The following is a 27,924-nucleotide window of genomic DNA, read 5'->3' as shown; positions in this document are numbered from 1 at the left end:
TTCCTTCCTGTTCTGTGCTTACCTTTTGGTCCTCTCCTTAGTGGCCTCCTCTGTTCCTATTCTGATTTCATTTTCTGTGTACCAACCATTGCTTGTCTTGTGGATTGCCTCGCCCATCCCTACTGTTTATTCTGAATCGGAACTACTTCCTGTTGATTTCCCGGTGTACCGACCATAGCCTGTTTTTGTGGATTGCCTCGCCAAGTCCTCTACTGTCTATCTGTCCTGGAACTTTTCCCATTATCTGGTCTCATACCCGATCCTTGTTGGAACCTCTTCTATTTCTGGACCGTGTTCACCAGATCCCCTCCCTCTGCTGCTGCCTCCGGAGTGTGTATACCACAACCTCTCTGCATTTGAAGATCCAAATCTTCCGGGGTTTTTTGTGCCACTGGCTTTTTCCCCATTGACCAGCGACCGAGGAGGGTTGCCACAGATCACCATAAGGGTGGCACCGTGGCATCCTACCTTGGTCGTCCCTATCTTAAAAAAAAGGGGGTGAAGACTCGAACAAAGGACAATCCTAAGCTGACTCAACGCCAGAGACTTCAAGGTGAGGAGGAAGGGGAGGAAAGGGAGTCTGGAGCATCTCAGGAGGAAGAGAAGATTACAGACCATCTTGACAATACTCCTCCCTCAGTTCCGGTCTTCACAGATAATCTGGAGCCTCGGTGGGCTTCACTAAGTATTCCTGCCGGAGACAAAGGTCAAACCAAGACCCACCACCCTCCCAACTCCCCCCTCCCCGACTCCCCCACCGCATCCCCCACACAGCACGGCAGAAGGACCAAGAAAGGACAAGCACACAAGAAATGGCACAAAAAAATACAGTCAACTTTGTGGGTCAATGACCCTTCTGTGCATTACCGCGGCTGTGAACACAGTCTGCGAGTAAAAAAAATCACACAAAAGTCGGTAAAACACGTCCACTGCCACCAGCCATTCAGGTATGCATCTCACTAACATACATGTTAACCCCTCAGCACTCCACATAAGGTTGGGTGTGCTGATCTCACAATATAAAATGTATAAAGGATCAAAAGTATCCCTCTACCCTTGGGAACATGTGTTCTTATAAGGGGAATAAAGGCCTAACAGAAATGTTAAAGCAGCAGTGAGAAAGGGGATACAGAGTAACCCCTCAGCAAAGAAAAGGTAAGCATAATAAAAAGTATCCTCCCATCCTTGGGAACATTAGAAAATAAAAACATAAAAAGAGAATGCCAAGGGCCTCCCCGACAGCCCTACACAGAAAGTGCTGCGTGCTGCAACAATGAAATGTAGATGCCCGAGAAGGTTAGAGGAAAGCATGACTCAAAAAACTAGGCATGGAGGGACACAAAAATAACCCACATAGTTGGAGTACAAGAAGGGGCGAGTGGAGAAAAAGGTTTCTACTCACTGAAAAAAGCAAGACCGAGATTCCAACAATATGAAAGACCAAACTCTCTAAAGTGGTAGGTATGACAGAGCACTCAGGGAGGAGGTTGGCTGATAGTAACAGCTATTCCTACAGTTACACTAGTGAATACACCATTCTGGTATACTGAAAAATACACACTATTAAAAAAGGACACAGACAATACACAAGGTGAAACAAGTGGGTTAAATATAAGACACTTTGTATGTATAAAAACAGTAAAGGCCACAGACAGAGCCTATCCCTATCCTAAGCTAAATGCACACCCACTACCTGTGGATAGGCACAATACATATAATACTAAGGAGTGGGGAGAAAAAGCGAACACTAAACAACTCTAAAACAAATGTACTAATTCATGTTCAGGACACAAAATGCAACACGTGATTAGTGACAATCATACCAGCTCAGGGGCCATAGAGAAGTCTACACAGTGCCAGTGTTGCTCAGGAACGGTGTAAAAACATGTTACGTACATATTAGTTACAGGGTCCGGTCACCCAGAGATTTGAACTCCAGACCAACTACGACCCAAAAGAATCAAATCGGCCTTCCCAGGAGGGTGAAGAACCACCAGCCAGGAGTGAAGGCAATGATGAAGATGGCACAAAGAAAGCATATGAAACCAGCTGAGCAGATACAGAGGGTAAAACTGAGCTGCCAGCCAGCAGAAAATGGATTCCCGACAGGGGCAACAACAGTGGAGGCAAAAAAGATTGCTCAAATGAAAAGTAGAGGCTGGGGGCAGAGCTGCCCCACCAATCTTCTGGACAATGGAGGCTTCAACCAGGAAGACAAGATGGCGGAAAATCATCCCAAAACCAGTCCTAGCACAGGACACCCAGATCCATCCACTGAGGGTGACCAGTGAGGACGAAGGAGAGTCCAGCAGAAAATGTGGTACAGGATGTTGGGTACGATTTTCCTAGTAATGATACATCTTCCTGACCTGGGTCTACCCCAGAACATTTTGCTTTACTAGTGGGATATTTTTCCTTAATGCCTCAGTGAGCGGGAACCTTTTTCCACACTCACAGAATGTTTTACTCTTTTTATGGGTGTTATTTATTTATTTATTTTTTTTAAATATTTTTATTATTTTCACATATTTAACCGGTTACATGTAATCAACAGTTCCCCCCGAACGCCTCCCTCCCACCCCCATCCGGAAGAGCTTCAGAGTTCTATTGTTCTCGGGGTCGATTATGAGGCAAATATGTCCGTAATTCTGATGTTATGTGGGCACCATTGCTCCATATATTCTGATTGTAGGTACTCTACTATTCCCCCTCATTCCTTCATGAAGGAGTCTTGTGTTCCTTGAAGCCTATGAGTGATTTTTTCCATGGTCATTTGCGACCAGAACTTTTGTAGCCATGTGTATATCAGCGGTGGATCTCGTTTCTTCCAGTTCTGCGCTATTGTGGCCCAAGCTGCTATAACCAGGCCCATGAAACGTCTCCATTGCGCCCTGGTGTATTTTTTGTGAAGCTGCCCTTTCAGTCCACAGAGCCACACTCTCCTCTAGTTGGTCCACCTCTGGGAATATCTTTTTCATTTCCGAGATCACTTCGGTCCAGAAGCCTTTGACTCCTCGGCAGTCCCACCAGATGTGTCTCCATGTGCCTGAGTCTGTGCAGCCTCTCCAGCAGCTGTTTGGCATTTGTGGATACATGTTGTTGAGCCTCTCTGCTGTGCAGTGCCACTGTGTGATTATCTTAATCCACATTTCCCTGGTCTGGGCTGCTCGCGTTAGTTTGGGGATGTCCACCCATAGTGACTGCCACTGTCGGGTCGGGATGTCTTCTCCCAGTGTTCGTTCCCACTTTTTCATGTATGCCCATTTTAGTTCCTCTTCCTAAGTTTTTTGAAGTTGTATAGGGCAGAGACTAGCTTCTTGTCCACTGAGTTGGTAAGAAGGAATTTTTCAAAGGTGGTCAGTTCCCTTGTCGCCGTCTGGGTTATCTCAGGTGTTCTTAACCAGTGTCTGAGCTGTTCATATTTGTACCTGTCTGCGTTTGTGAGATTCCATAGTGTCTTGCAGTCAGCGAATGATCTTACTTCATTGTCCAGGAACATTTCCCCTATTTTCCTGCAGCCTGCCTCCTCCAATTTCTCAAAGGCACTGTGGTCTAGTCCCGGTGAAAATTGTGGGTTTCTACATATAGGGGTAAACGGGGCTGTTGCCGTGGTGAAGTTTCCTTTCCGCGTCTGCTCATCCCATGCGTTCAGTGTGGCTTTCATGATCTCGCTGATACGCAAGTTTGGGTGTCTATGATGCTTAGGTTTCCATAAGAGATCCTCCAGAGGTGTTCTTGCGACCGCCCTATCCTGAGTCACCCAGATTGTACGCTGGTTGTCCCCTAGCCATTCTTTCAAGATCCATAATTGCGCCGCTTGGTAGTAGTTCCTAAAATGCGGGAGTGCTAGTCCCCCCCTCTCTGATGTGGGATGTGAGGACTGTTCTTGCAACTCTTGGGGGTTTCCCATTCCAAATGAACGAAGAGATTGGCTTTGTCAGTGTTTTGAAGAAAGAGTTTGGGATTGTTATCGGGAGGGCCTGAAAGTAGTACAATAGTTTAGGAAGGGTGTTCATTTTCAACGATTGAATTCTTCCCCACCAAGAGATGTTTAGCGGGGACCACCTTTCTAGGTCTCTTTTTGATTTAGCTAGTAGTGGAGGGTAATTTCTTTTGTAAAGGGCGTCTATTTTATGCGTAAGTGTTATACCCAGGTATTTAATACCTTCCTCCGCTATTTGTAGGCCTGAGAGCCCTACTTCCCTGTCCAATGTTTCTCTACTTCCAGCTAAATGTAGGATTTCCGATTTTTTCTTGTTCATTTTTAGACCCGAGATGTCCCCAAAAGATTCTAGCAGCTGTATGGCGCAGGGCAGGGTGGGTGTTGGGTCCTCAAGTGCTAAAAGCATATCATCTGCGTAGGCTATCACCTTGTGTTGTCTGCCTGCCATTTCTATCCCCTTAATTTGGTTGGTTTCCCTTATTTTAATTAATAGCAGTTCCAGATAAAGTGCATAGAGGGGGGAGAGCGGGCAGCCCTGTTTCGTTCCCCTAGTGATCTTTACCCTCTCCGTGATTTCCCCATTTATTGCTATCCTTATCGAAGGGGAGGTATAGTTGGCTTTGACCATGTCAACATATAGTTTCCCAAATCCCATGTGTTCCAGGGTTTTAAAGAGTATGGATCATTCTACCCTGTCAAAAGCCTTTTCGGCATCCAGTGATTGCAGCACTGCTGGGGTATGTGAAAAGTTAATTTTTTCAATCAAATGTATTATCCTCCTTCGATTGTCATGGGTCTGCCTCCCCGGGATAAAGCCTGACTGATCCGGGTTTATTAGGGAGGGGAGCAGCGGGGAGAGTCTAGCCGCCAGGATTTTAGTATAGATCTTTGAATCTAGATTTATCAGAGCAATGGGTCTGTATGAGCCTGGGAGGGAGGGGTCCTTCCCTTGTTTGTGAAATACTAATACCTTGGCCTCGTTCATGGATGGGGTTACGTTCCCACGGTCTTTAAAGGGGTTTAGCAGTCTGGTAAGAATTGGGGTTAAAATGTCATCGTATTTTTTGTAAAATGAGGCTGTAAAGCCGTCGGGGCCAGGTGCTTTGTTAAGCGGGAGATCTTTCATAGCCTTCTTTACTTCGCTTTCCATTATCTGGGCTTCTAATGACGTTTTGGCTTCTTCTGAAATTTTTGGGATGGGGATTGACTCTAGGAATCTTTCCTGGTTTGCCTCATCTGGGTGCTCTGTTGCGTATAGTTTGATAGAATACCCTAAATGACTCTCCAATATCTTTGGTGCGTGTTAGCATATCTCCTTGTGCGTTTTTAATTTTCCGGATGGTCATAGTCTTTTGCTTCGCGGAGAGTTGTTTTGCTAGATATTGATCTGCCTTGTTGGCTTTGATGTAGTATCTCTGCTTGAGATAGAGGAGGGATCTCTCTGCCTTTTTGTTACAAAGGAGTTCAAGTTGCCCTTGCATGTGCTTCAATGCCCTTTTTAGGGTTCTAGTGGGTGTAGGGGATGTCACCAGTTCATCACGGATTTCCGTTAGTTTCTTTTCCAGTTCTCGTTCCCATTGCCGTCTTTGTTTGTCACTTGTTGCTTTCAGGGCAATCATGTGGCCCCCCGATTACTGCCTTGAACGCTTCCCACACTGTGCCCAAGGGAACGTCTCCTGTGTCGTTGTGATCGAAGAATTCCGTGATTTTATCTCTTATGGTCTCTCCCATTACCGGGTCAGATAGTAGCTCCTGCGGGAGCCTCCAACGCCAAAGGCCACCCTCTTTCCCTGGGGTCGTTAGTTCCAGCCAAAGTGGTGCGTGGTCTGGCAGTGATATGGGGCCAAGCTCTATCCTGTGGACATTACCCAGAATCCCCGCCGAGACCCAGAAATAGTCTATCCTCGACATTGTGTTGTGCACGTGCGAGTAATAAGTGTACCCCTTGTTTTGGCCTTTGTGTTCCCTCCATGCATCACAGAGTGCCATACCTTCCATCCTTTTTTGAGGCGTTCAGATGGGGCGCCCTGGTGGTGGGATCCCCCCGCACTCCTGTCTATCTCAGGGCACCAAGCCATATTAAAATCACCCCCTATTATTAGTTCGCCTTTCGCATACCCCTCCAACCTCCCCATTGTATCCCGTAGGAAGCCATCTTGGCCAGTGTTCAGTGCATAAATGGTTGCCAAGGTTAACTTGGTATTATGTAATTTAATATTGGCAAATGCGTATCTTCCTTCCTTGTCCATCTGCTTGTCAATCAGGATTGCTTCCATTCCCCCCTTTGTTGCTATCATAACCCCTGCCCGTTTCTCTATTGCGTTTGATTGTGCAATTACATTGTACCCTCTTAGACGTATTTTCCCCCTGTCCTGTGCTCTGATGTGAGTTTCCTGAAGCAGGAGCACGTCTGCCTTTTCCTTCCATAGCATATTCTCAACTTTCTTCCTTTTCACAGGGGAGTTCAGGCCCCTAACATTCAGTTAAGATTCTTATCTTCCCCATTTCAGCCGTCACCTGTGTGCTACTCTATGTGCCTGGGCGTAGAGGCCCCCATACTCTTCCGGATAGTCCCTTCCTCCCCAACCCCCCTCCAAAACACCCCAACTGTCCCCCAACTATTAACCATATTCCAACTTTGTTCCCGAGGAGGGCCTGGGTACCTATGGTAGCTCTGGCGTTCCGCCTATCGCTCCCAGCCCTCAGTTGGCTCGAGGATAATTTTGCGGGGGGTCCTAAGCCCTGCACCTTCCTCAGGCCTTGATGCGAGTCGCTCCTGATCCGCACCGGCCTACTAGGTCCAATGATTGCGATTCCCTTCATTGGGTACCGCTCCGCATACCTTTGATGAAAAGTGGAGCCCCTTCCAAATATTTCCGGGTTGGAGCCTCTATTCTAATGTGGTTGGTTTGTGGTTTCCTCTCCCATTCCGTTTCTTTTTTTGTCGGACCATTTCCCACCCCCTTGGTTTCTTTTGTTGATCCCCTTTTGTTTTTTCGACCCCCGTCGATGTCTCCTCTGTCTGGATGTCCATCATGTGTAGCCCCTCTTCCCAGGTAGTCACCCTCCTCTGCCTTCCTTTCCCGTCGAACAGCAGACCGAAGGGGAATGTCCACTTGTATTTTATTTCTTTCGCGACCAGTTCCCTTATCAGTGGGGCCATTTCTCTTCTTTTTTGGAGTGTTACAGCGGACAAGTCCTGATGAAGCTGGACGTCCACCCCATTCATCCTGATTTGATCTTGCTGCCTCGCTCTCCGTAGGATGAGTTCTCTTTGCGGGTACGAGGTGATAGCCGCCAGCACATCTCTGGGTCTTTCCCCTGGTGCCCCTGTGCGTTTAGGGCCCACTCTGGTCTATCCCAATGTCTTCCGATTCTTGTGTTTGAATAATGTCTATAAAGACTTCCTGCACCGCTCTCTTAAGGTCCTTGTCCATGACAGATTCTGGCATATTTTTAATGCGAATGTTCGATCTGCGGGACCTATTTTCTAGGTCCTCACATTGGATTTCCAGGTAATGGGTTAAACGCACCAAGTGTTCTTGTGTTTCGCTATATTGTAGGGCCTCGTCTTCTACATTTTGCACTATTTTTTCCAGGGTGCATGTCCTTTCTTCCAGGTTGGCGACATCGTGTTTTACCTCCTGGATTGCCTGTTTCATGTTGTTTTTGATTGCAGCGAATTGGTCCTGAACTGTCGACATGAGCTTGTCCTGTAGGTCTATGAACCAGGAGTGCATATCATCTTTAGACGGGGGTTGGGAGCCGGAGGTGGAATGACTGGGGTCTGTTGTATGTATTATAGAGTCTTCCTGTGATCTCCCTCTGGTTGTCACTGGGGTGTCCGCTGCCCACATCTGTAATAAGCTGGAGTCTTGTTTGGCAGACTGTAGGTGCTGCTGGGCCCCCCCACCCTTCTCTTCCGCTTTGGACATTGGTCCCTCTATATTGGTATGCCTCCTTTTCCGCAGAGACTTCCACGTTCCTATGGCGTGTCTCCGCTGCGCTCCCCACAATGGTGCCTCCGGAGTTCTCCTTCAGTGTGTTGATGAGAACCTCCAAGTTGGGATTTGCAGGGGAGGGGGGGGGTCTCAGTTTCCCGTTTATTTCTTTCCCCTTGGGCTGGGCCCCCATAGTGGGTGTCTCTCAGGTGTTCACGGCTGGAGGGGTGAGACTGTCTTTTACCCCCTCACCGTTGCTCGACGTATGGCAGTGTGCCGGATGTTAGTGGGGGTGGGGTCCTCCTTCGTTGGGGCTGATGTTGCCCAGATTTATTTGGAGCCCAGCTTCTTTTTGCTGTTTATACAAGGCTAATGGATGATTTCCCCCCCCCCCCAGCCTATGGATCACTCGGTTCCTCCACTGTCCCACTGGGGCCGCGGGGGGGAGGGGGGTGATGGGGGGGGGGCGAGGGAGCCTCTCACCTGTGTGTCTCTGCCGGACCAGCGGCTGTCGCCACAGCATGTGATCGGGTCCTTCGCTGGGTCTCCGGCTTCTCCCCCACTTCCTCCGCGCGGTCTTTAGGCACTGGTCCATTCTGTGGAACTGCCTGCGTCTTTTTCGCCCTGCAGGGCTCTGCTGCGCTGGGATCCCCGTCTTGATTCTCCCGCCACCTCCGCTCTCTCTCTTCCCGGAGCAAGCTCAGTTGATCCTCGCGGGGGGTGCGGGGGAAGCGTTGATGTCGGTGTACGGGAGCTGCACCAATCCTGCTCGTGATAGCCCGAGCCCTCCGCCGCCTCTGCCCCTGTAGGGTGCCGGCTGGGATGCTCCGCCCTGTCAGCTCAGCCCCGAAGCGCGGCAGCCCTGGAGACTGGGCCGCGTTGGGAGAGTCGTAGTCGCGGTGGGGGAGGGGCGCTATGCTCCCGCTGCGACACAGTGGGTCTGATCTCGGGGAATTGTTTCCCGGGCACGTCCGACGTCTCTGGTGTCCCTGGGGATGTACGGTTGCTCGGTAGCAGAGCGGGAACCCTCAGGATCCATGCTTTGTATGGTGCTACTGACAGGCCCGGCAGGAGCGAAACTCACAGACGTCTCCCTGCACCGGCGGCCATCTTGGAAGTCCCATGGGTGTCATTTTTAAGACTCTCCATAGTGTCTTTTAAAAGTAATCCTCTCTGACAAACTTTTGGCAATAAGTGCCTATTGTCACTGGGTTGCCCTAGGGGCTTCCCTTTTAACTTTCTCTGGCTTTCTCTCGTGGCCGTAGCTCAAATGTCCCACAGCGTCCCGCACCCACTTAAGGGACAGGCTCATTCCTATTATTTTTATTTATAGGACATTCGAACACAAGGAACATATTGGTTGTTTGAACATTGGGAATGCATCGTTCAAAAGCAGGATAACGATGGGATACGTTTGTAGCATCCCATTGTGCAAGTGAAGATAACTTTCCTATTATGTACATAGTACTTGAGAATATTTCACATGGTCAAGGTGGAAGTTTATTAGTGTATAAAACGGGTTATTCCCGTTTTCTGTGTCTTGCAGGACCAGTTTGAAGACATATCTGGGTACCAGCGAGGGATTGATTTATTGCACCTTCTACATCTCTAAAGTTTATACACGGAGGTGAGTGAGGTGCATGCGACTATGTTGAGAGTTTGCTTTTTGACACTATGAAAGTGTTTATAAAAAGGAAATGAGGATGACAACGGACCATGACAGGTTTTAATAAAAAAAAAAATGTACATTTTTTTTTATAGATGGTGTGGCTCACTCAAGTCTTTGTAAGACAAGACTTAACAAGATCCTTGCTTCACGTCATGATGAAGGTCTGAAAAATAGGAGGGTAAGAATGGTAGTGCCCAGTGTCAAGACCGAAACACCTGTCGACCAAGAAAATTGTTTGTAATTGTAACAAACGGAAAATGACACCTGTACTAAAAATAGGGTCTAAAAGTACTTGTCTGAAATACGGTGTAACATAATTTTTCGATTACACATAAAAGTGGAGAGCTGTTGCTGATGTGAGATGCTTGTGAATGAATGATGGAGATCATTCTAGTATGAGCTGAAATTTGTATTAACTTGATTTTACGGTATTTGTACGTATTGGATATTTGTAATGTTTGTAATGTTTGTAATATATATTTTTGTAATGATGAAATAAAATTATACTGAAAATAGATTGAACTAGAGAATCTTGTCATCTAGCTACTGGTCCATCCTACTATATTTTGTTGTTGATCCTAAGAGGCACACCCCTGTTCACCCTTTGTGGGCTTTCCCCAAGTCCTGTCACAGTGACTTTAGTAAAAAGAAAAACACTCTGTGATTAAGATTCCTCTTGCATTCCTTTTTTCATGATCCCAAGGAGTGGGTGTGGGGAGAAGATAAGCAGGGGCAGGCGATCAGTACCACCATTCCCCATTGTTACAGATTCCTAGAGGACAGTGGGCCATGACCTGACAGTTTTGATTCGTTTTTTGATGCACTCAGATGACAAAACCGAAACATAATAAGGGTAGGGAGAGGACGTTTGCCAATGCGCAAACAGATGAGCTGGACAGGCTTTCAGGCATCCATCTTAGCTGGGTACAAATGATCTTGCTGCAGACGAGTGCCTCAAACTGTTGTATGCATTTTAAGTATTTTTGTGGACCTCAAACCTACCTAGACAGCAATGAAGCAAATACAAGCAGGCGGTGAGACAGATTAAAAGAAGGAAAAGGAGAGTAGGGCAGCAAGAGGCCTGTCAGGGTGTTAGGGAGAATTTTCATTTCTGTGCCAAATCCCTTCAACCTTAGCGACCCCCAGGGCTTTTGCTGTACTTAGGACTTTTTAATTTTAACCCCGGAGTGAGCGAGACCTTTCCCCCACTCTCTCATGTGTTTTGACCGGATTTGGATTATGTGTTTTGCAGTCTGACAAACTCCATAGGCATATACTTTTTGTATGGGGACTTCAGTGCAGTGTCAGAGAGAAATCCTTTAGCTTTCTCATAAGGTTTAACTATCTTTTCTTGTGTGAACTACAGTTCTCAAGACTACTAAAGTAAAATTGACTTTACTTACCTTTTCTCTTTGTAGGTCCAGCACACACCATTTTATGTGGAGTCGAGTGCTGGGGGGTTACCTAGTAGCCAATTACCCTACATTCTCATGTAAAAAAAAGTATGTTACCCTCACTACTTTAAATGGCTGCCGGCAGTGGTTTAATTCTCCTACCATTGTGCTTTTCTACCGAAGGCGGAATCCTTAGCTGCAGTATAGCACCCATGGGCGACCATTTTGTCAAAATGGCCCTGGTCTTCTTTTTCTGCCATTTTCTGTTTGTGAGGTCTTTCTTAGGTTTTAGATCTTTGTTCGATTTGCCTTTGTCAGGCTTCAGCCCTAAAGCCCGTCTCGGACTCCAGTGTGTCTGGAAAGGCAGGATGTGGGGGAGGTTCCCGAAACTTTGCTGTCCTTAGACTCTAGGAATACCTGAATGCAACCAGTCTTGATTGGCTGGCTGGCTGTCCTCTCAGGACAGCCACCCTGCTGTGTGATAGACAGCCTAGGCTGTGCATGAATGGGTGAAACCTGCTTAAAAGGCGAGGGTTTTGGGATTAGAGGCAGAGTCTTCCACTGGGAGAAATATCCGATGAAGAAACCGTAAACTAAGCTTGCTGCATCCTCCTGGACCTTTGGATTGCCCGGTGAAGCCCTGCTGCTGTGATTACCTCCTTTTTCGATTGGACAGAGAAGCTCCGGAAGGGACGACCTCTTCCCTTGGGTTAGTGGGACCAACTAACCCACAGACAAACTCCACTGGACCATCCTCCCTGACTGGCTGTACTTCTTTGCAGCTGCAAGAATAGAGTGCCAGGGGTCGAGAAATCCATAGTCCAGTGCAACGTCTGAAATCCGGCCAGAAGCTCCAAGATTCTCCTAAGGACCCTCCAGAAGCTGGACAACCAGAGCTCGAGTACCCTCAACAGAGCGCAGGACCCAAGGAGTGAAGGAAGCCCAACTGGTAACTGAGATCTGCGACGGTGCTGTTTACTAAGCGCTGAAACCACGAAGTGCTGCTGTACCGAAAAGAGCCTGTAGCTGTCAACGACATCCCATGTACTGCCGCAAGAGCCCTCCAGACGTCCTCCCTCTTATCTCCAAGACTGAGGTTCAGGAACACGGGGTCTGCACCGCTGTAGCAGGACAGAAGCCAGCTGGACCACTTCTTCAAACCAGAGGTACTGTTTAGGCGTGGGGTACTTACCTCACTGTCTGTTAGCAGTGCTTTTCTCAGTTGGGAATTACAGTGGCTTACGTTTAGAGTTGTTTCCAACTCACTTTCCACAGGCTTAACAGCTTGTGACCCAACAAGTGATGTTCTAACCAGCTCTCTGCCTTTGTGCAAGACTTTGATTCTAAGAAGTGCCTCAGTTCCATAGATTGTTTCAAATTGATTGTGGCTGTCCTGGCTCCCTGCAGACTCTTCTAGCCCATTGAATTTGATAGTGTTTGTCCCTCATAGGTGGTAACTTGTTTTAGACTGTTATTGCTGGGAAAAGCTTGTCTAGATGTAATTGGAAGATTTAAGTGTCCTCATTTATATTGAGAACCTGTTTAACCTTTTTCCTTCCCTAAACCTTTCCTTTCTGCAACCTCAGAATCTGCAAAGTATATCTATTGTAATATATCTATGCCAGTACTGTCCTTGTGATTGAAGTCACCTCAGGGTGTAGGAATTGTGTAAGAAGCATATCCAAAGATTATCCACTGACTTGTTTTGATTCTGAAAAGTATTTTTAAAGTAGAGTTACACTATTACAAGAATTACATTTTTAAAGAACGCTTATTTAAAACTGGACGTTAAATAAATAACTATTTATGACAGAAACCTTGAGTTTAAGTGTAAGTTAGCTACTTGTATTTACAGATTTAATTACTACAGCTCCACAGCTCACATGTACCCCTCTTGCGATAGGCCTGGCTGCATTGTGTAGTCTCACACAGTGTGACTGCATCAATTCTTACATAACACAGGGAGTGATTAAATAGCATCCTACATGATGTTTTTTGGTAGGGTAGCGTTTCCATATCCTTCCTATATGCAGGAGAGAGGGAGCAAGCCTGACTGAAGGTGGTTATTACTTGGAGTCTTGGTGCAGTCTCCTTATTGCCCTTTTTAGTTTCCAGCCTGGTGATGACATTGCAGTGGTATCCCGAGGTGATGTGTGTGTCAATCGGGCAATTAGGGTGCCTTCATTATGGCCTTCTAGGTGATGCAGGCAGATTTGAACCCCAATGAAAACGCAAGCAAACATGGAGGTGTAGCCAAGGCAGTTGTTTGAGGGTAGGGTAAGGTGGTCCAAAATCTTGTTCTGTGATGAGGAGGCTGCAGTGTACTGGGTCAGCTTGTTTGGATATCAGGTAGGAGACTGGGGCACCAGCAAGGAGGGTGTTGCCACAGTTTAGGTAGAGGGGACTGGAGCCTGGACAACGCTTCTGGGGATGAGGCACTGGTACTGTCGCTTTCACAGATTCTGCGGTGAAGTGACAGCTGGTACCAGCATATCAGCATTGTGCTACCGACGCAAGCCTAGAAGGAGAGGTTGCATAGTCGATAGTGAATTTCAGAGATTTTGCGACAAGAATGCTGAAGATGCAGGCTTTGGTGCTGCTAGTGTTTTTGAAGGTTGGCTCAATACAGCTTTCTTTACCTAGCACTCTTTAGGATCCTGAGTGATGCCTCTCACATAACTCAGACTCTTCAGCTGCAAATAATTAGAATATGTTCTTTACCCAGTTTGCTGCCACAAGGAGAGAAATATTCCAAGCATTTCTGCTGCTTGTGGCAGCACCCTGCAGTCAGGTAGGAACTGTAACCTTTTAAAAAAGCAGTAGACTAAACTTCTACTCCGTGAAAGAAGCCAGATACCATGCAAGCTCTGTTTTGCTTGATGCAGGAGTTTAACTGTGCACATTTCCAGCTGCCCAAGATGAGGTTTGGATAAAGGAAACATCTCACAAAGGGCCTCCTGCGTCGCCATGCAGTATTTGCCAACTCCGAATAGACCATTTCCATTATGGAGCCTCAGAATTGGCCACTCTGAAGACCAAGTCACAAAGCTTTCAAGGGTCTCAGATCAGACTGTTACACTAGAATTTCAAAATGGCAATCCCATGAGCCCAGTATCTTTACCTACACAGATTTATCTCACGGTTTAAGCAGATAATGAAAACACGTCAGGCATTGTCACACCGCCAGTCAGAAAAGACTGAAACCACCCTGCGGGAGAGAGAGGGGGCTGGGGGGCGTGACTAAATTAAATGCATCGACTGAGGGGCAACAAAGCATGTCCTAGACACACGAAGGGTTTCACATGCAAAAGGTCCTAGGGTCTTTTTTTAACCGTCATTTGCAGCAATCTCAGGCACGCACCCAGTAATCTGCTGCACACTCCGCTGTTTAGATACAATTTTCATTTAGAAAAGGTGACAACATATAGCAGCATTTATAAGGAGGTCCCATGGCAAAGACAGGCAGGCAGGTCAACAGAATAACTAATCCCAAAGAGAAAGTATTGTGTGAGCAAAAGTGAACCACACCTGGAGATTTACGTGTAGCCAATTGCCTTGGTCTTACCTGGTCGTAGTTATCGTGCCCGTGGAAGAAAGGCTCTTTCCGGAAGATCATACTCGCCAACATGCAGCCTAAACTCCACATATCTAAACTGTAGTCATACATCTGCAACAAGAGAAAGAGCAGTGTCATGAAGGGGCTGGGTTGTTTTCTGCACAATGGATTCTGAATCACTGGTCAAACGTACGAGCAATGTCCCCTCAAGCGTGTGAGAAGGGGTATTCACAGTGTCTTATACATTCATCTATTAGTGCATTTAACGCAGCCCGGGCAATTATCTTTGAACACCAGACGAGGAGAATCTGCTTCATGTGGGTTCATCACTAATCAAATTTCTACTACATATCAGCAGAGGAAGGGGTACATAGGTAAGTGACCTAGCAGAGTGACAATCCTCATGAGAACAGGATACTCCGTCTCATACCGTTTGAGTGTTGTGCAGAAAGGAATGCCTAGTAGGTTATACTTTGGCATAGCTTCGAGGGTGCTGTGCAGGACCAGCTCAGTCAAGAACACAACATATTTAGGTTTTAACGTAACAAAACAAGCGCTGTGCACGGCATAACTGAAAAAGAAAAAAACTCCTGCGACTGCAGGTGCATTGCTACATACCTGGTAATCTACCAGCAGTTCAGGACCTTTGAAGTATCTTGATGCTACTCGAACGTTGTACTCCTGCCCAGGATGATAGAACTCTGCCAAGCCCCAGTCTATGAGACGAAGCTGCAAGATAAATATTACATTTGATGACAAGAAGGCAAGCAAATGACCTTAACTGCTAAACAAGGCAAATCTACACTGATCTTCCACTCCACAAATCCCACCCTGAAACCTCCAAGTGCATTACAGGAGGAGAATGGACACACCATTGTATAACAATGCTTGAAAAGTACAGAACACATGTAATCAACCAGATCAAATCAGTACGAAAATGTGCAGGTGTGCGATTCAAAGTGCAAGTACAAATACATTAAGAAACCTAAGAAAAGATGGACATTTTATTGTATGTCCTCATTGTGAAGGTCTTAAACATTCAAAAAACCTTTAGCATGGTTTATTTGCTCACAAACCAATTGTAGCCTTTCTTCACGTGCTAATAGAAATGTTAATAGCAGATATTCAATTTCATGAAATACTGACAAATATACATTTCTCCTAGTATGGTCTACACAGTAAAACAGGTAGCGAACCCTTCAATATTTTCACATATTACAACATGTTATTACATTTTAACCAAGTATAATATTCACATGTGAAAAAGTTACATTTAGTTTCAGTACCTAATGAGACCACTGTGAGCCGCAATGCCCTCCGCTAAGAATTCCCATTATACATCATGCTTATGTAGTGCAGGCGACTAAGTTATCAACGTGCTTTCCTGGCAACTAACTAAAAAACTGTGAGGAAGAGGAAACTGAAGCGTCTTAAAGAAGTTCAGGACGTCAACAGAGGAGAGCATAGATAATCTATTGAACAGTAGAAAGGTCTTCCATTTGTCTGAGCTCTTCTGGGAGACCGCAACTGACTTACTTAATGATCCAAAGCACCTATGGTGGGGGAGGAAGAGAACAGACCAGACACATTGGTAGGACTTTTTTATAAAGTCCAACTAAGGACTTACTAAAACCATTCAACTGGGACATTACAAGACTCCACTCTTAGAATAAGACTGTCCCACCTGAGTATAGGGTAGCGTAGAGAGAGCAGCCAAACATATTTTAGGAGGGAGAGAGGGCTGTAAAATATGTAAAATAACTTGTAATATACACAAGGTCCAAAGAAACACTGACACACTATGTCTTGTAAAAAATAAATGATTTAAATACAAGTAGGCTCAGATAAATCTTGGGGGGAATAAGTACTATCACAGATCATATAAACACAATGCTATGCTTGCAGGTACACAGACCAAAGCATATAACCTTATTTCGAACACCTAACGGGAGTTCTAGGGAAGTCAAAACCAATAGTTACTTTCGGATTTCTTACAGTTATACAGGGTAGTAAACCCCAACAGTTCTACCGTGAGACTACGCAAGAAATCACATAGTAAGTCAACTGGACAATATACCTTTCGGAATAGTGGAACACTTATTCTAGGAACAGTAAAAACCTGTAACTCTGATTCAGGATAACAGTTATTTTAGGGGAGTTGGACTATGGGGTGTAATATTCAATTACAGTTGCTTTTCAGTTCATAGACTAAGGGAAGCAATAACTAACTTGTTTTAGGGTGGCACACAGCTAACACAAAGTACATACAACCTATACACTTTTCAAAAGGCGCTATCAGCAACTTAGAGGCAAGTATAACCTATGGTAGACTTGTTCTGGACAGGCTAACAGCAAGTCACGGGAAGCAAGACCCAACTGGGGACACTCACACATTTATATCCTAACAGGAATAGTCAAGTGGAAGAAACAGCATTACCTCTGGGTATAGGGGGACCCAATTCACAGGTGAGTAAATTAGCCTATTATCTAATTACTTTTAGAATGAGATAAGGAAAGTAAGACTGACTATACCCATTCAGAATTCCAGGTAGGTAAAACCTATATATATATACTTTTCAGAAATGGCAAAATCTATCTAAGGTAAGTAATAACTTTACATATACTTTTACAAGTGGCAGAACACTTTCAAGATAAGTTAGACTGTTTGTAACTGTTCACTCTCAGAGTGTCAGTTACAAACCAGCTTCTTTTACAAGTTACTAAACTTTTCAAAACGTGTTTTACTTTTCAAGGGATAGTCCTTAAAGTATCCAACCCTTCACAAATCTAGGACATGAGGCAGAAGAGGGACCCTAGTGGTCTAAGAGCCAGTTGATAGCAGGGTGAGATAAGGCTCAGTTGCTGGCAAAGTCAGAGTTGCTGAGAAAGACTGTTCAAACATCTCACTTTAAAGTTAGTTGAGGGTCCAGGGACCTCAGAGAAGACACCCAAGGAGGATTCCAGCAGGGGCCTGGGTGAACTGAACAAGAGAACTCACAATCGCAGAAAACAACCCAAGGATGCACAGGAATCACACAGGCTCGGGTAAGTGAATACCCTAGCCAACACAGTACCTTATCATGGAAGAAGGGCTCCAGCAAGAAGACTTCAGGATATGAAGCCAAAACCCATTAATTGAATTCCTTTATCATGAAGATTTGAAGAGAAGACTCTGGAAGGACTTTTGCAGCAGGGATCACGGGGAAGGCTCTAAACAAGATGTTCTTCACATGATTCACTCAGCACAGAAGGGGAGGCCACAGGAGGGACTTCAGGATCTGCAGCCAAAATCCCAGGCACAGAATTCCTTGTCACGAAGACAGAAGATAGGACCCTGGATGGATTCTTTTAGCAGGGATCAATAGCGAAGGCTCTACGAAAGAGTTTCTTCGCAGCTGGATGCGACTCTGCGGTTTTGGCACCCTTTTCAGGAGCCAGAAGGAGCAAGATCGCTGGTCAGATTTTCTCCACTTACTCGGTCCAGCACTCGGATGAGGTGACTACAGGGAGCCAAATCATGCCTCTGGAGGTCCAGCAGGATGCCACCAATGTTTTGGACAAAATCGGACTTCGGTATACCATGCACCACATGATGGCTTGAGGTCCCAGGTTATTGGAGTACCACAGCCCAGCAAGGTCTTCTTGAGTCCAGTTGGTCTCACCAGGCTCTGAGTCGTCATTTTCGGAGTCCCCCAGGTCGATCGGAGTCCCCAGGTCGATTGGAAGGAAGGGTAACAGCAGGCACTGGAAATCATCTCAGCCGCGTTTTCTTCATCATCCTCTTCGGTTTCAGTTCCAGTGGTCGACTTACCCTTCAACTTCCAGGATCGGAGTCTTTATTGGGAACTACAGCACAACTTCTGCATTCTCTCCCTGCATTTTACAACCAGGGGCGGTCTGGTTGTCCACTCAGGACAGCCAGCCCCACAAAACCCCCCCGCCCCGCCCTCCCTCCCCCCCCACTGGGAGTTGTACCCTTTAAGGCAAGGTGGAAGACAAAGGGCTGCAGAGTTTTGGTAAAATGAGCACCCATGGGTGCCTTTACCGGGTCTGTGGAAACAGCCCGCAGTAAAGGTGCACTGAATTAGTTAAAAGGTTCACTGCCACCAGGCATTAAAGGTAAGCTTGTCCCTGTAACATAAATGTTACATTTAAAAGGAGAAAGGGGATACATTGCATCTCCCCAGCACTCCACATAAGCTTGGGTGTGCCGGTTACACCTAATAAAATGTAAAAGGGATCCAAAGACCTTTTCTACCCATGGGAACTGTAGTTCTCACAAGGTTAGCCAGAGAAAGTTAAAAGGGGAGCACAAAGGGCAATCCAGCAACAATAGGCAGTATGTGCCAAAAGTTGTCAAAGAGGATAACTTGACAAAGACACAATGGAGAGTGTAAATAATGACACTCATAAAAAAAAGAGTAAAGACTGTGTGGAAAAAGGTTCTTGCTCACTGAGGCATAAGGACAAATAATCCACCAGTAAAGCAAAAATGCTCTGGGGTTGACAGAGGTCAGGAATATTTATATTTATCATTGCTATGAAAATCTTACCTAACAGCGTGAAGTCAATCCTACATTTCACAGGTAACCAGTGGTGACACTTGAGAAATGTGCGCTCGCTTAGCTAGGGGTGCGCACACACATATTCTGGCCGACACATTCAAGATAGATTGAAGACACTGTAGAGATTGCCAGGAAATGTCCAGGTATAGAGAATTAGAATATTCTAGCTTAGCTTCAATAATGGAAGGAACTATGACTGCACAGCAGTGTTTAGATAGGAGTACACTTTGTACTATTCCAACCAAAGGCCTGGCTCCCCTTTTAAGGAGCCCAGCTACCAAGTATAATCCAAATAAAACCCATATAGCCCCAGGGGTAGCTAGTTCCATTAAAAATCATCAGGCAAACAATGTGAACTCATCTATCCCCACCCCACCCCACCGGCAATTCCTAATGGGGTGGGTAGAATGGACATGGTCATCCAGGCTTTCCCTTAAGCCTCTGCAAATAAAGGGAAAATGTCACCTGCCACCATGTTGGCACCCCCTCCCTGGGAGGAGGGGGCTGTTACATCCACCTTCCCTCCTTCTCTTCCTGCGTCCGTCTCTTCTGAGGCTGCTGAGATGAACTTTACTCCCGAGCCTTGGAGTATTTGCAAAGACACTCTTATAAAGGAATTAAACAACTGACACCTCAGAGGACTTTGACGCATGGCTAGTGTCTTTAGACATCTCTGCAGAGCAATATCACGCTTTTTTCTTCGAGGAAAAACGCGCCAGCAACCAACGTCTTACCTGTGAGTCTGCCTCTCATTGTGAACCAACATGTGCTAAGCACATAGCTCGTCCATCTCCACAAAAGTGTCCTTGCCCTCTTACCCTCGCCAGTTGAAACTTATTGCCATTCTAACCCTGTGTCCCTGCAAGATATTCCTTTCATGTGCCAGACCGCTGACCATGCTATGAAGCCCACCCAACAGACCCCTGACCCCTGCTGCAGCATATCGTGCCTAATACTAACAAATGCCACATACCTGAGATTCTTGTGAGACTAACCCCACAGTTCAATGAGAGTATTATGGTGGTCAAGACCCTTAAACCGGTGTCCTGTATAACCCAAAGGTTATAGATGATATAGATACCTGTGTGATTTGTATAGTGACATGATAAACTACTGAGGGTCTTTTTGATCAACCATTATTTAGTGCATGCATTATTTAGAATGTATTCATTAGCTTAGATAGATAGTGACCACTGTGTTTCACAATGACCTGACCTTCACCCCTCCGGAGCACAGAACCAACCCGGAGGAAGAGATGATGCCCACACCTAAGACACCACCCTGGCTGACCAATCCGGGTCCAACGTAGCATCATATGTTAGATATGTCAATGTGCTTATATAATGTGTTGTAACCTTGATGTGGTCAGAGCGTTCTCAGAGATCTAGATAAACTTTTCCTTGAACTCTCGCAGCCTGCTCTTTTGTGCCTTATTTCCTGTCCAGGGAGTGTCGGTTTTATTCATTCCACACGTGTAAGTCAGGGAGGGCACAAACATTTGGTGACCCCCCTGCGACGTGATCGGAGAGGTGCCTCGAGGCCGGCGCCGTGCGGCGAGATCCGGGTCACCCCCCAGCAAAACCATCGCCTCCGAGGCCGACCAGCCTGTGCGCACTACGAAGAAGGGTCAAGGGTTCCCGGTTGACGAATACCCGACTGAAAAGCTGCTCGCCGAGGCGGGCCATGGCTTGGTTGGGGTGCGGACCTAACTGGGGTCGGACTGCGAGCGGCGACCCTCGAGTCACCCGACTGAACACGTGAGTGTGGGTTGCGAACGTTACCAAGGAAAGGTAAGGGGGAAATAGGAGGGAACAGGTGGTAATGGGTTATAGGGAAGAGTAGGGCCTGTGTGAGTGATGAGGCTTTTCTGATCTGTCCTTTATATGGCCATTAGGTTTTTGTGAGAAGTAAAGAGAAGAAGAGAAGAGGTATCCTAGCCCGAACAGGGTAGAAGGCGGAGCCGTGCAGCATTGTCTCGTCTAGTGCAGAATAGATAAGTGAAGATACAGAGAAAATAGTAGGAGTCTCGTATATTGAGTAGACTCGGAGTAGTTATTTAGAACATTCTTTTTCTGGGTATGAAAGAATTCTTGGAAAAGAGTAAGAGGGTATAAGAGGTGGGGAGTGAATGAGAAGAGTAGGCGAAACGGGGAAGGGGTGATAACGAGGACAAAACGGGAAGTAAAAGCGCGTAGGTAGTGCATGTGCATGATATGTGTTATATGTCTTTTGTGTTCTGTCCATTTTTGTACAGGATATCCAAGTACTGTGATTGATTGTGGGTACAGTGGCAAAATATGCAAAAATTAACTGTTGAATTTGAACATGCAACAATCATAAGGTTAACATTGAAAATTGATTTATATATATATATGGGATACATTACTCACTGTAATCGTATTTCTGATGCTTGTATCTGCTTAGATTCACATGCTGTGCATAGGCCGACATCTAGTGGAAGCTGCGGAGTATTACAGTTTGTTTTTCGAAACTCGAAAATGGGCGTCGACACAGGCGTGCCAGTAATACTATCCCTAGTGTGACGTCCACTGTACCCAAGATCCCTCACGCGTCTAGGATCCTCAGATTGTATTTTTTCTGACATGAGGAAGCATGAGGAGTAGCGTGAGTACAGATAATCCAAGCAGATAGACAGAAAGGTAAGACTACAAGCAATCATGCGCCTTCTCTCGGAGGGGAGGAAGGGTGGGTCGCATGTGAATCTAAGCAGATACAAGCATCAGAAATACGATTACGGTGAGTAATGTATCCCTTCTGAGGCTTGTGGAATCTGCTTAGATCACATGCTGTGCATAGATTAGCGAGCAGTACCAGAAGAAGGAGGTGGGATGTGAGAAGGGTCATGAGCAAACAGGTGTCTTAGAACCGCTTGTCCCACTTGTGTATCTGTCTTGGAATGAGTGTCAATGCAGTAATGCTGAGTAAAAGTGTGAATAGAGCTCCAAGTAGCTGCTTTGCAAATGGTGTCGAGGGGAACATTTGCAATGAAAGCCAGAGTGGCCCCAATGCCTCTAGTAGAGTGGGCCCTTGGCGTAAAAGGCAGAGTTTTTTCAGAAAGAGAGTAACACAGCTGTATACAGTTGATAATCCACTTCGAGATAGCGCCTTTAGAGACGCGATCTCCCTCTCTGCCTGTAGCTACGGAGACAAACAGTTGATCTGTTTTCCTTAGCGGTCTGGTTTTATTTACATAGTAGAGGACCGCCCTACGCACATCTAGGGTGTGTAGTTTCACCTCAGCCGAGCTTTGCGGGTTCTGGAAGAAAGCCGGAAGCTCGATGGACTGGTTTACATGGAACTTTGATATAAATTTAGGTGAGAACCTAGGGTGTGTGCGTAAAACCAGTTTGTCTTTGTGGATAGTAAAGAAAGGATCCTGCACTGACAGAGCCTGAATTTCACTGACCCTTCTTATAGAGGTAATGGCTACTAAGAAGGCCGTTTTATAAGTCAGGTGTTTGAGACTACTTTTATGCATGGGTTCGAAAGGGGGGCCCATGAGCTTAGCTAGCATCACATTAAGGTCCCATCCTGGCGGTGGGTTCGAAATAGGAGGGTGAAGTCTCTTTACTCCTTCCATGAAGGCTTTAACTACTGGTACTTTCCACCACGACACCTTGTTATGGGATGTGGTGTAAGCCGAGAGGGCTGCCAGGTGTACTTTCAGAGAGTTAAAAACCAATCCTGCATCCAGCAGGTGGAGCATGTATGTCACAACGTTGGAAGGAGTGCAATCAACAGGGTTGATTTGTTTATTCTGGCACCAAATAACGAATCTCTTCCACTTGTCAAAGTAACAGTGCCTTGTGTTTGGTTTCCTGGATTCTCTTAGGATGTTCATACACCTCTGTGGTAAATTGAGATGTCCAAACTCTATGACCTCAGGAGCCATGCTGCCAGGTTCATTGAGTTGGGTTGCTGGTGCACTGTTTGACCTTGTTGCTGGGACAGTAGGTTGTACCAGGCTGGAAGTTTGATGGGCTCGCACACCGCCATCCTGCGTAGGTGTGGAAACCATGGTTGTCTCGCCCACATGGGAGCAACTAGGATGAGCGTCATCGATTCCTTGTTCATCTTGTACACCACCTTCCTGATGAGAGGAGTTGGTGGAAAAGCGTACGCAAACATCCCTGACCAGTTCATCCACAGGGCGTTCCCTTGGGAGTCTGGCTGGGGGAACCTGGATGCAAATCCTGGGCATTGTTCGTTTTCGCTTGTGGCGAATAAGTCTATAGTGGGGAAACCCCACTGAGAGAAGAGATCTTCTACGATCTCTCTGTGAAGGACCCATTCGTGTTCTTCTGGGAGGGAGTCTCTGCTTAGAGCATCCGCTAGGGAATTGAGCTCCCCTCGAACATGTTGCGATGACAGGAAGATGTTCCGTCTGAGTGCCCATATCCAGATTTTCTGGGCAAGCTTGGACAGATTTGGTGAACGAGTCCCTCCTTGCTTGTTCAGATAGAACATGGCTGTCGTGCTGTCCGTCCAGATCTGCACCGACAAGTTTAGTAGATGGGGCTCGAACGCCCGAAGCGCTCGGAATACTGCCAGAAGCTCTAGGAGGTTGATGTGGTTCTTGGCTACTGAGTGAGACCAGAGACCCTGAGCTATGTGATGGAGATGGTGAGCTCCCCACCCAGTCAGGCATGCATCTGTAGTCACCACTGCCTGTACTTCGGGATCGTAAAAGGGTTTTCCCCTTGCGAGATTCTCTCTTGTCCACCAGTGTAGGCTCTGTACAAGTGTTGGCGAAACGACCACTAGACCGTCCCACTGACCACTTGCCTGAGACCACTGTTTCGCCAACCATTCCTGCATGGGACGCATGCGCAGTCGCGCGTGGGGGACCAGGTAAATGCATGACGCCATCATGCCCAGTAACCGCATTGCTTTGCGTACCGTTATTCGTTGACCGGACTGATAATGTGGAATTTGCAGTAGTATATTACGAATTCTCTCTTCCGAAGGAAAGGTCAACCCTTTCTGAGTATCTAGAATTGCTCCTAGGAACTGTTTTGAGGTGCTTGGCACCAGGCTTGACTTCTTCTCGTTGATTGAGAAGCCTAATTCGTGGAGGAGGTCGATAGTCCTTTGAATGTTTGTCCTGCAAATTCCTGGGGTTTCCCCCGTTATGAGCCAGTCGTCCAGATAAGGGTACACTGGGATTGCCTCCCTGCGTAGGTGTGCCGCTGCCACCGCCAGTACCTTGGTGAATACCCTTGGTGCTGAAGCTATCCCGAAGGGCAGTACCTTGAATTGGTAGTGGCGACTGTCCACCTTGAAGCGCAAGTACTTTCTGTGCGCCGGGAGCATGGAAATATGAAAATAAGCATCTTTCATATCCAAGGTTGCCATGTAATCCCCCTTTTTTAGGAGGGGGATTACCTCTTGTAGCGTGGTCATACGGAATTTTTGGGGCTTGACATACCTGTTGGCAGGCCGTAGGTCCAATACTGGGCGCATTGTCAAATCTTTCTTTGGCACAAGGAAGTAAGTTGAATAGATACCCTTGTTTACCTGGTGTCCTGGGACAAGTTCTATCGCGTCCTTTTCTAGCAGAATGGCGATCTCCTCGAGAAGGATCTTCTGATGTTCTAAGGAGTGTACTTTTTGTCGTGGAGGATGGTTCCGGGGACGCTGCAGTAATTCTATACAATATCCTGTGGACACTGTTGACAGCACCCATCTGTCTGAGGTGATCCCTTCCCAAGCCTGGGTGAAGTTGGAAATGCGTCCCCCTACTGGGGTTGCGTGAGAAGGGACCCTGAACTGAGCGTCACTGCTTTGGTGGAGGCGTGCCACCTCCCTTGTTGGGGCTGCCTCTGCCTCTCCCACGACCTCTTTTGTTACCCCTGCCGTAACTTTGGGTAGACTGCTGGGTGTTGTTCCACTGTGTACCCTGTCCCTGGGCATAGTTGCCTCTTTGTGAATTTTGGCCGCGTGGGCGACGAAAATTACTGTTCCCCCTCTGGTTAGGGGGTTTGTTGGTTAGTTGGCCAAGGGATTTCAGTGTTTCGTATTCGTCCTTGGCGTTTTTCAGTGCGTCTTCGACCGCTTTCCCAAACAATAGATCGGGTTCCACCGGCTTGTCTATTAATGAAGCCTGAGTTTCTGTTTTGAACCCCGACTGCCGTAACCACGCATGTCTTTTGATAACAGTACCTTCTGCTATCAATCTCCCTGCGTTGTCCGCGGCGTCGAAAGTTGCTTTCAATATGCAACCAGATACGGCTCTCCCTTCTGCCGAGATCCGAGCCAATTGGCCCTTTAACGGTTCAGGAGCAGAGGCTATGAGTGCCGCGACCTCTTCCCATTGATGGCAGTTGTAGCTGGCCAACAGCGTGGTGGAGTTAGCAATCCTTGCTTGGTAGGCGGACGTTGAGGCTACCTTCCTGCCAAACCCGTAAAGTTTCTTGCTCTCCTTGTCGGGAGGAGCTTCTGACGAAGATAAGGGTGTTCCAGCCCTCTTCCGAGTGTTGGTAACAACTAGGGAGTCTGGTTTAAGATGTCCTCTTATATAGAGAGGGTCAGACTGGGCTGCCCGGAAAAGTTTTTCGACCCTGGGGTTGACTGCTCTGGTGAGGTTTGGGTTCACCAGGGACGGATCTATTCTTCGTTGGATGGATTTAAGGATAGGGATGGTCTGAGCGACCGGCCTCCTCTCTCCCACCAACTCTTCTGCGAAGTCCCTTTCCTCCTGTACACCGTGGGTGTCGATGTGAAAATGTTCTGCCGCGCGAGCGAGAACCTCATTAAGGAGGGGCTGGTTATCGACTGGCGAGTCGGTAACTGGGGCTTCGTTCTCTACCGGGGAATCTACTCTGTAAATTTCCTGCTCATCTTCTCCCTCCTCCTGGTCCTCATCATCCGCATAGTATTCCGTCCCGGTTTGTTCCTCCATAATTTCAAACTCCTGGTCCCCCTCAGGGAAAGGCTCTCCTTGGTACCTGGGGTGTGGAGTAGAGTATGGAGTAGAGTAAGGCTGTACCTCGAAGGGTTCAGGTCTTTCGAACCGGGCCCTTTTACTTAGGGGGATAGGATCAGTGGAACCTGAGTGTGTGGCCCCCTGAGGGTCATACGAGAGGAAATGCTCTGGATTCTTGTCGTAAAAATCAGCCAAGGAAGACATCCTTGACATAACCCTGTCTATGTCTTCGCTGGACCATTCTTTGGAACAGGGGATGACTTTAGTAGGCAATTTAGGGGACTTATCAAGGGTACCCTTGCTGGATGTTGATCTCTCAGTAGACTTGTATTTGTCTGTCTGCTTAGGGGGGGGAAGGATGGTCTTACAGGAGTGGAAGAATGTGCTTTCCGCTGTTTCCCCCCTCCCCGTGCGTGGAAAAATGTTTTCCCTGTCCCTTGGAGGCCCCGGAGACTTTCGACGCCTGGCGTCGAGGATCGGGAGAGGTATCTGTGTCTTTCGAGCGTGGGGCCTCGCTGGTGTTAACTGCGGGCTCCGTCTCTTGGAGCGCGGCCTGGGGGTGGAAGTCGTCTTCGTCCTCCGACGATCGAACTTCCATTAGTCTAGGGAGCGAGGCACTCTTGGCAAGAGTGGATGATTGCCTTGCGTCATGAGGCGATCTCGATCGAGAGCGCCCAGAGGACACCGAGTCGGACCGTTCTATCTGTGCCTCCTTCCGAGAAGTCGACGTCGTCGAGGTTCGGTTGGACTTAGTGTGCTTAGTGTGTGTAGGGTGTGTAGCGCTTACGTCGCCGGGGGTCTTCCCCATAGCCACCCTGCCGGACGACCTTCCGAGGTCGGGGACCTGCGCTCGGCTGTCTTTCGACGCCGTAATGCCCTCGCCGTCCGAAAGTACGGCGTCGCTGCCATCGCTGAAGGCGCCCTCCGCTGCCATGGCCGCCTGCCTGGCGTGGTGGGCCCAACGCTTTGTCGAACGGTCCTTAAGTGTCTTAGGTTTAAACCTACTACACGCTCTGCAGTTCGCTTCGGGGTGGTCCCTCGGCAAGCAGAGATTGCACGTGGCGTGCCTGTCGACCCAAGGGTATTTGCGGTTGCACTTGGGGCAGAATTGGAAAGGGGTACCCTCCATACGCACCTTGAGGCAGCGGGCTGATAAGTGTAGGAAATATATAAGTGTATCTATATACCAAGAGTGAAGAGTATGTACCACCCCCCACTCTCCCTACTTGCAGGGCCGAGGCCAGCGGCCTACTAGGCCCGGGCCGAGGCCAGCGGCCTTCCGAGGCCCAGATCTGTCGTGCAGCAGCCGACGGTCGATGTCTTGTCCAGCCGTCGTCGAGTGTCGAGGGTCGACGTTGGGGTGGGGAAGGATGTCAATAAAGAATTATAAATTTCAATTATTAGCAAAAGTATGGCTAAGGCCAGGGGACTCCGCAAGATGCTTCCGACCAGTATGGCGGAAAAAAACAATCTGAGGATCCTAGACGCGTGAGGGATCTTGGGTACAGTGGACGTCACACTAGGGATAGTATTACTGGCACGCCTGTGTCGACGCCCATTTTCGAGTTTCGAAAAACAAACTGTAATACTCCGCAGCTTCCACTAGATGTCGGCCTATGCACATCATGTGATCTAAGCAGATTCCACAAGCCTCAGAAATATTGATACATATATGTGCATACAAACTACAAGTACTTGAGAAGATTCGTGGTATATTGTCCAGCTAGAAGGAAAGAAAGGCAAGTGGAGAAGTGATTAGAGGGAAAGAGAGACTGAAGGGCAAGTACAGACAAAGAGGAAAATATGGTCATGGGGGGAATAACACCACTAGCTCATATTTGTCAGCACCTTCCGTTATACAGTGAGAAGATACAAAAATACCACGATCAGTGGTCGACAGAGATAAAAGG

General features: G+C 47.2%; 1 protein-coding gene across 1 annotated transcript in view; it reads right to left on the bottom strand.

Moving 5' to 3' along the window:
- The window catches only part of LOC138498061 (casein kinase II subunit alpha-like), a 563,172-nt gene that overhangs the window by 182,523 nt on the left and 352,725 nt on the right, over positions 1-27,924 (bottom strand). The window contains exons 8-9 of the mRNA XM_069621907.1: positions 15,122-15,232; positions 14,513-14,614 (exon numbers count right to left, since the gene is read on the bottom strand). Of these exons, the coding sequence (XP_069478008.1) occupies positions 14,513-14,614; positions 15,122-15,232 (213 nt within the window). The remainder of the gene's footprint in view (positions 1-14,512; positions 14,615-15,121; positions 15,233-27,924) is intronic.

The sequence above is a fragment of the Ambystoma mexicanum genome, chromosome 5q (genome assembly GCF_040938575.1).
Source record: "Ambystoma mexicanum isolate Mex_15411 chromosome 5q, UKY_AmexF1_1, whole genome shotgun sequence".
In the NCBI taxonomy this organism is placed as follows: Eukaryota; Metazoa; Chordata; class Amphibia; order Caudata; family Ambystomatidae; genus Ambystoma; species Ambystoma mexicanum.
This window is presented reverse-complemented; position numbering and strand designations above follow the sequence as displayed.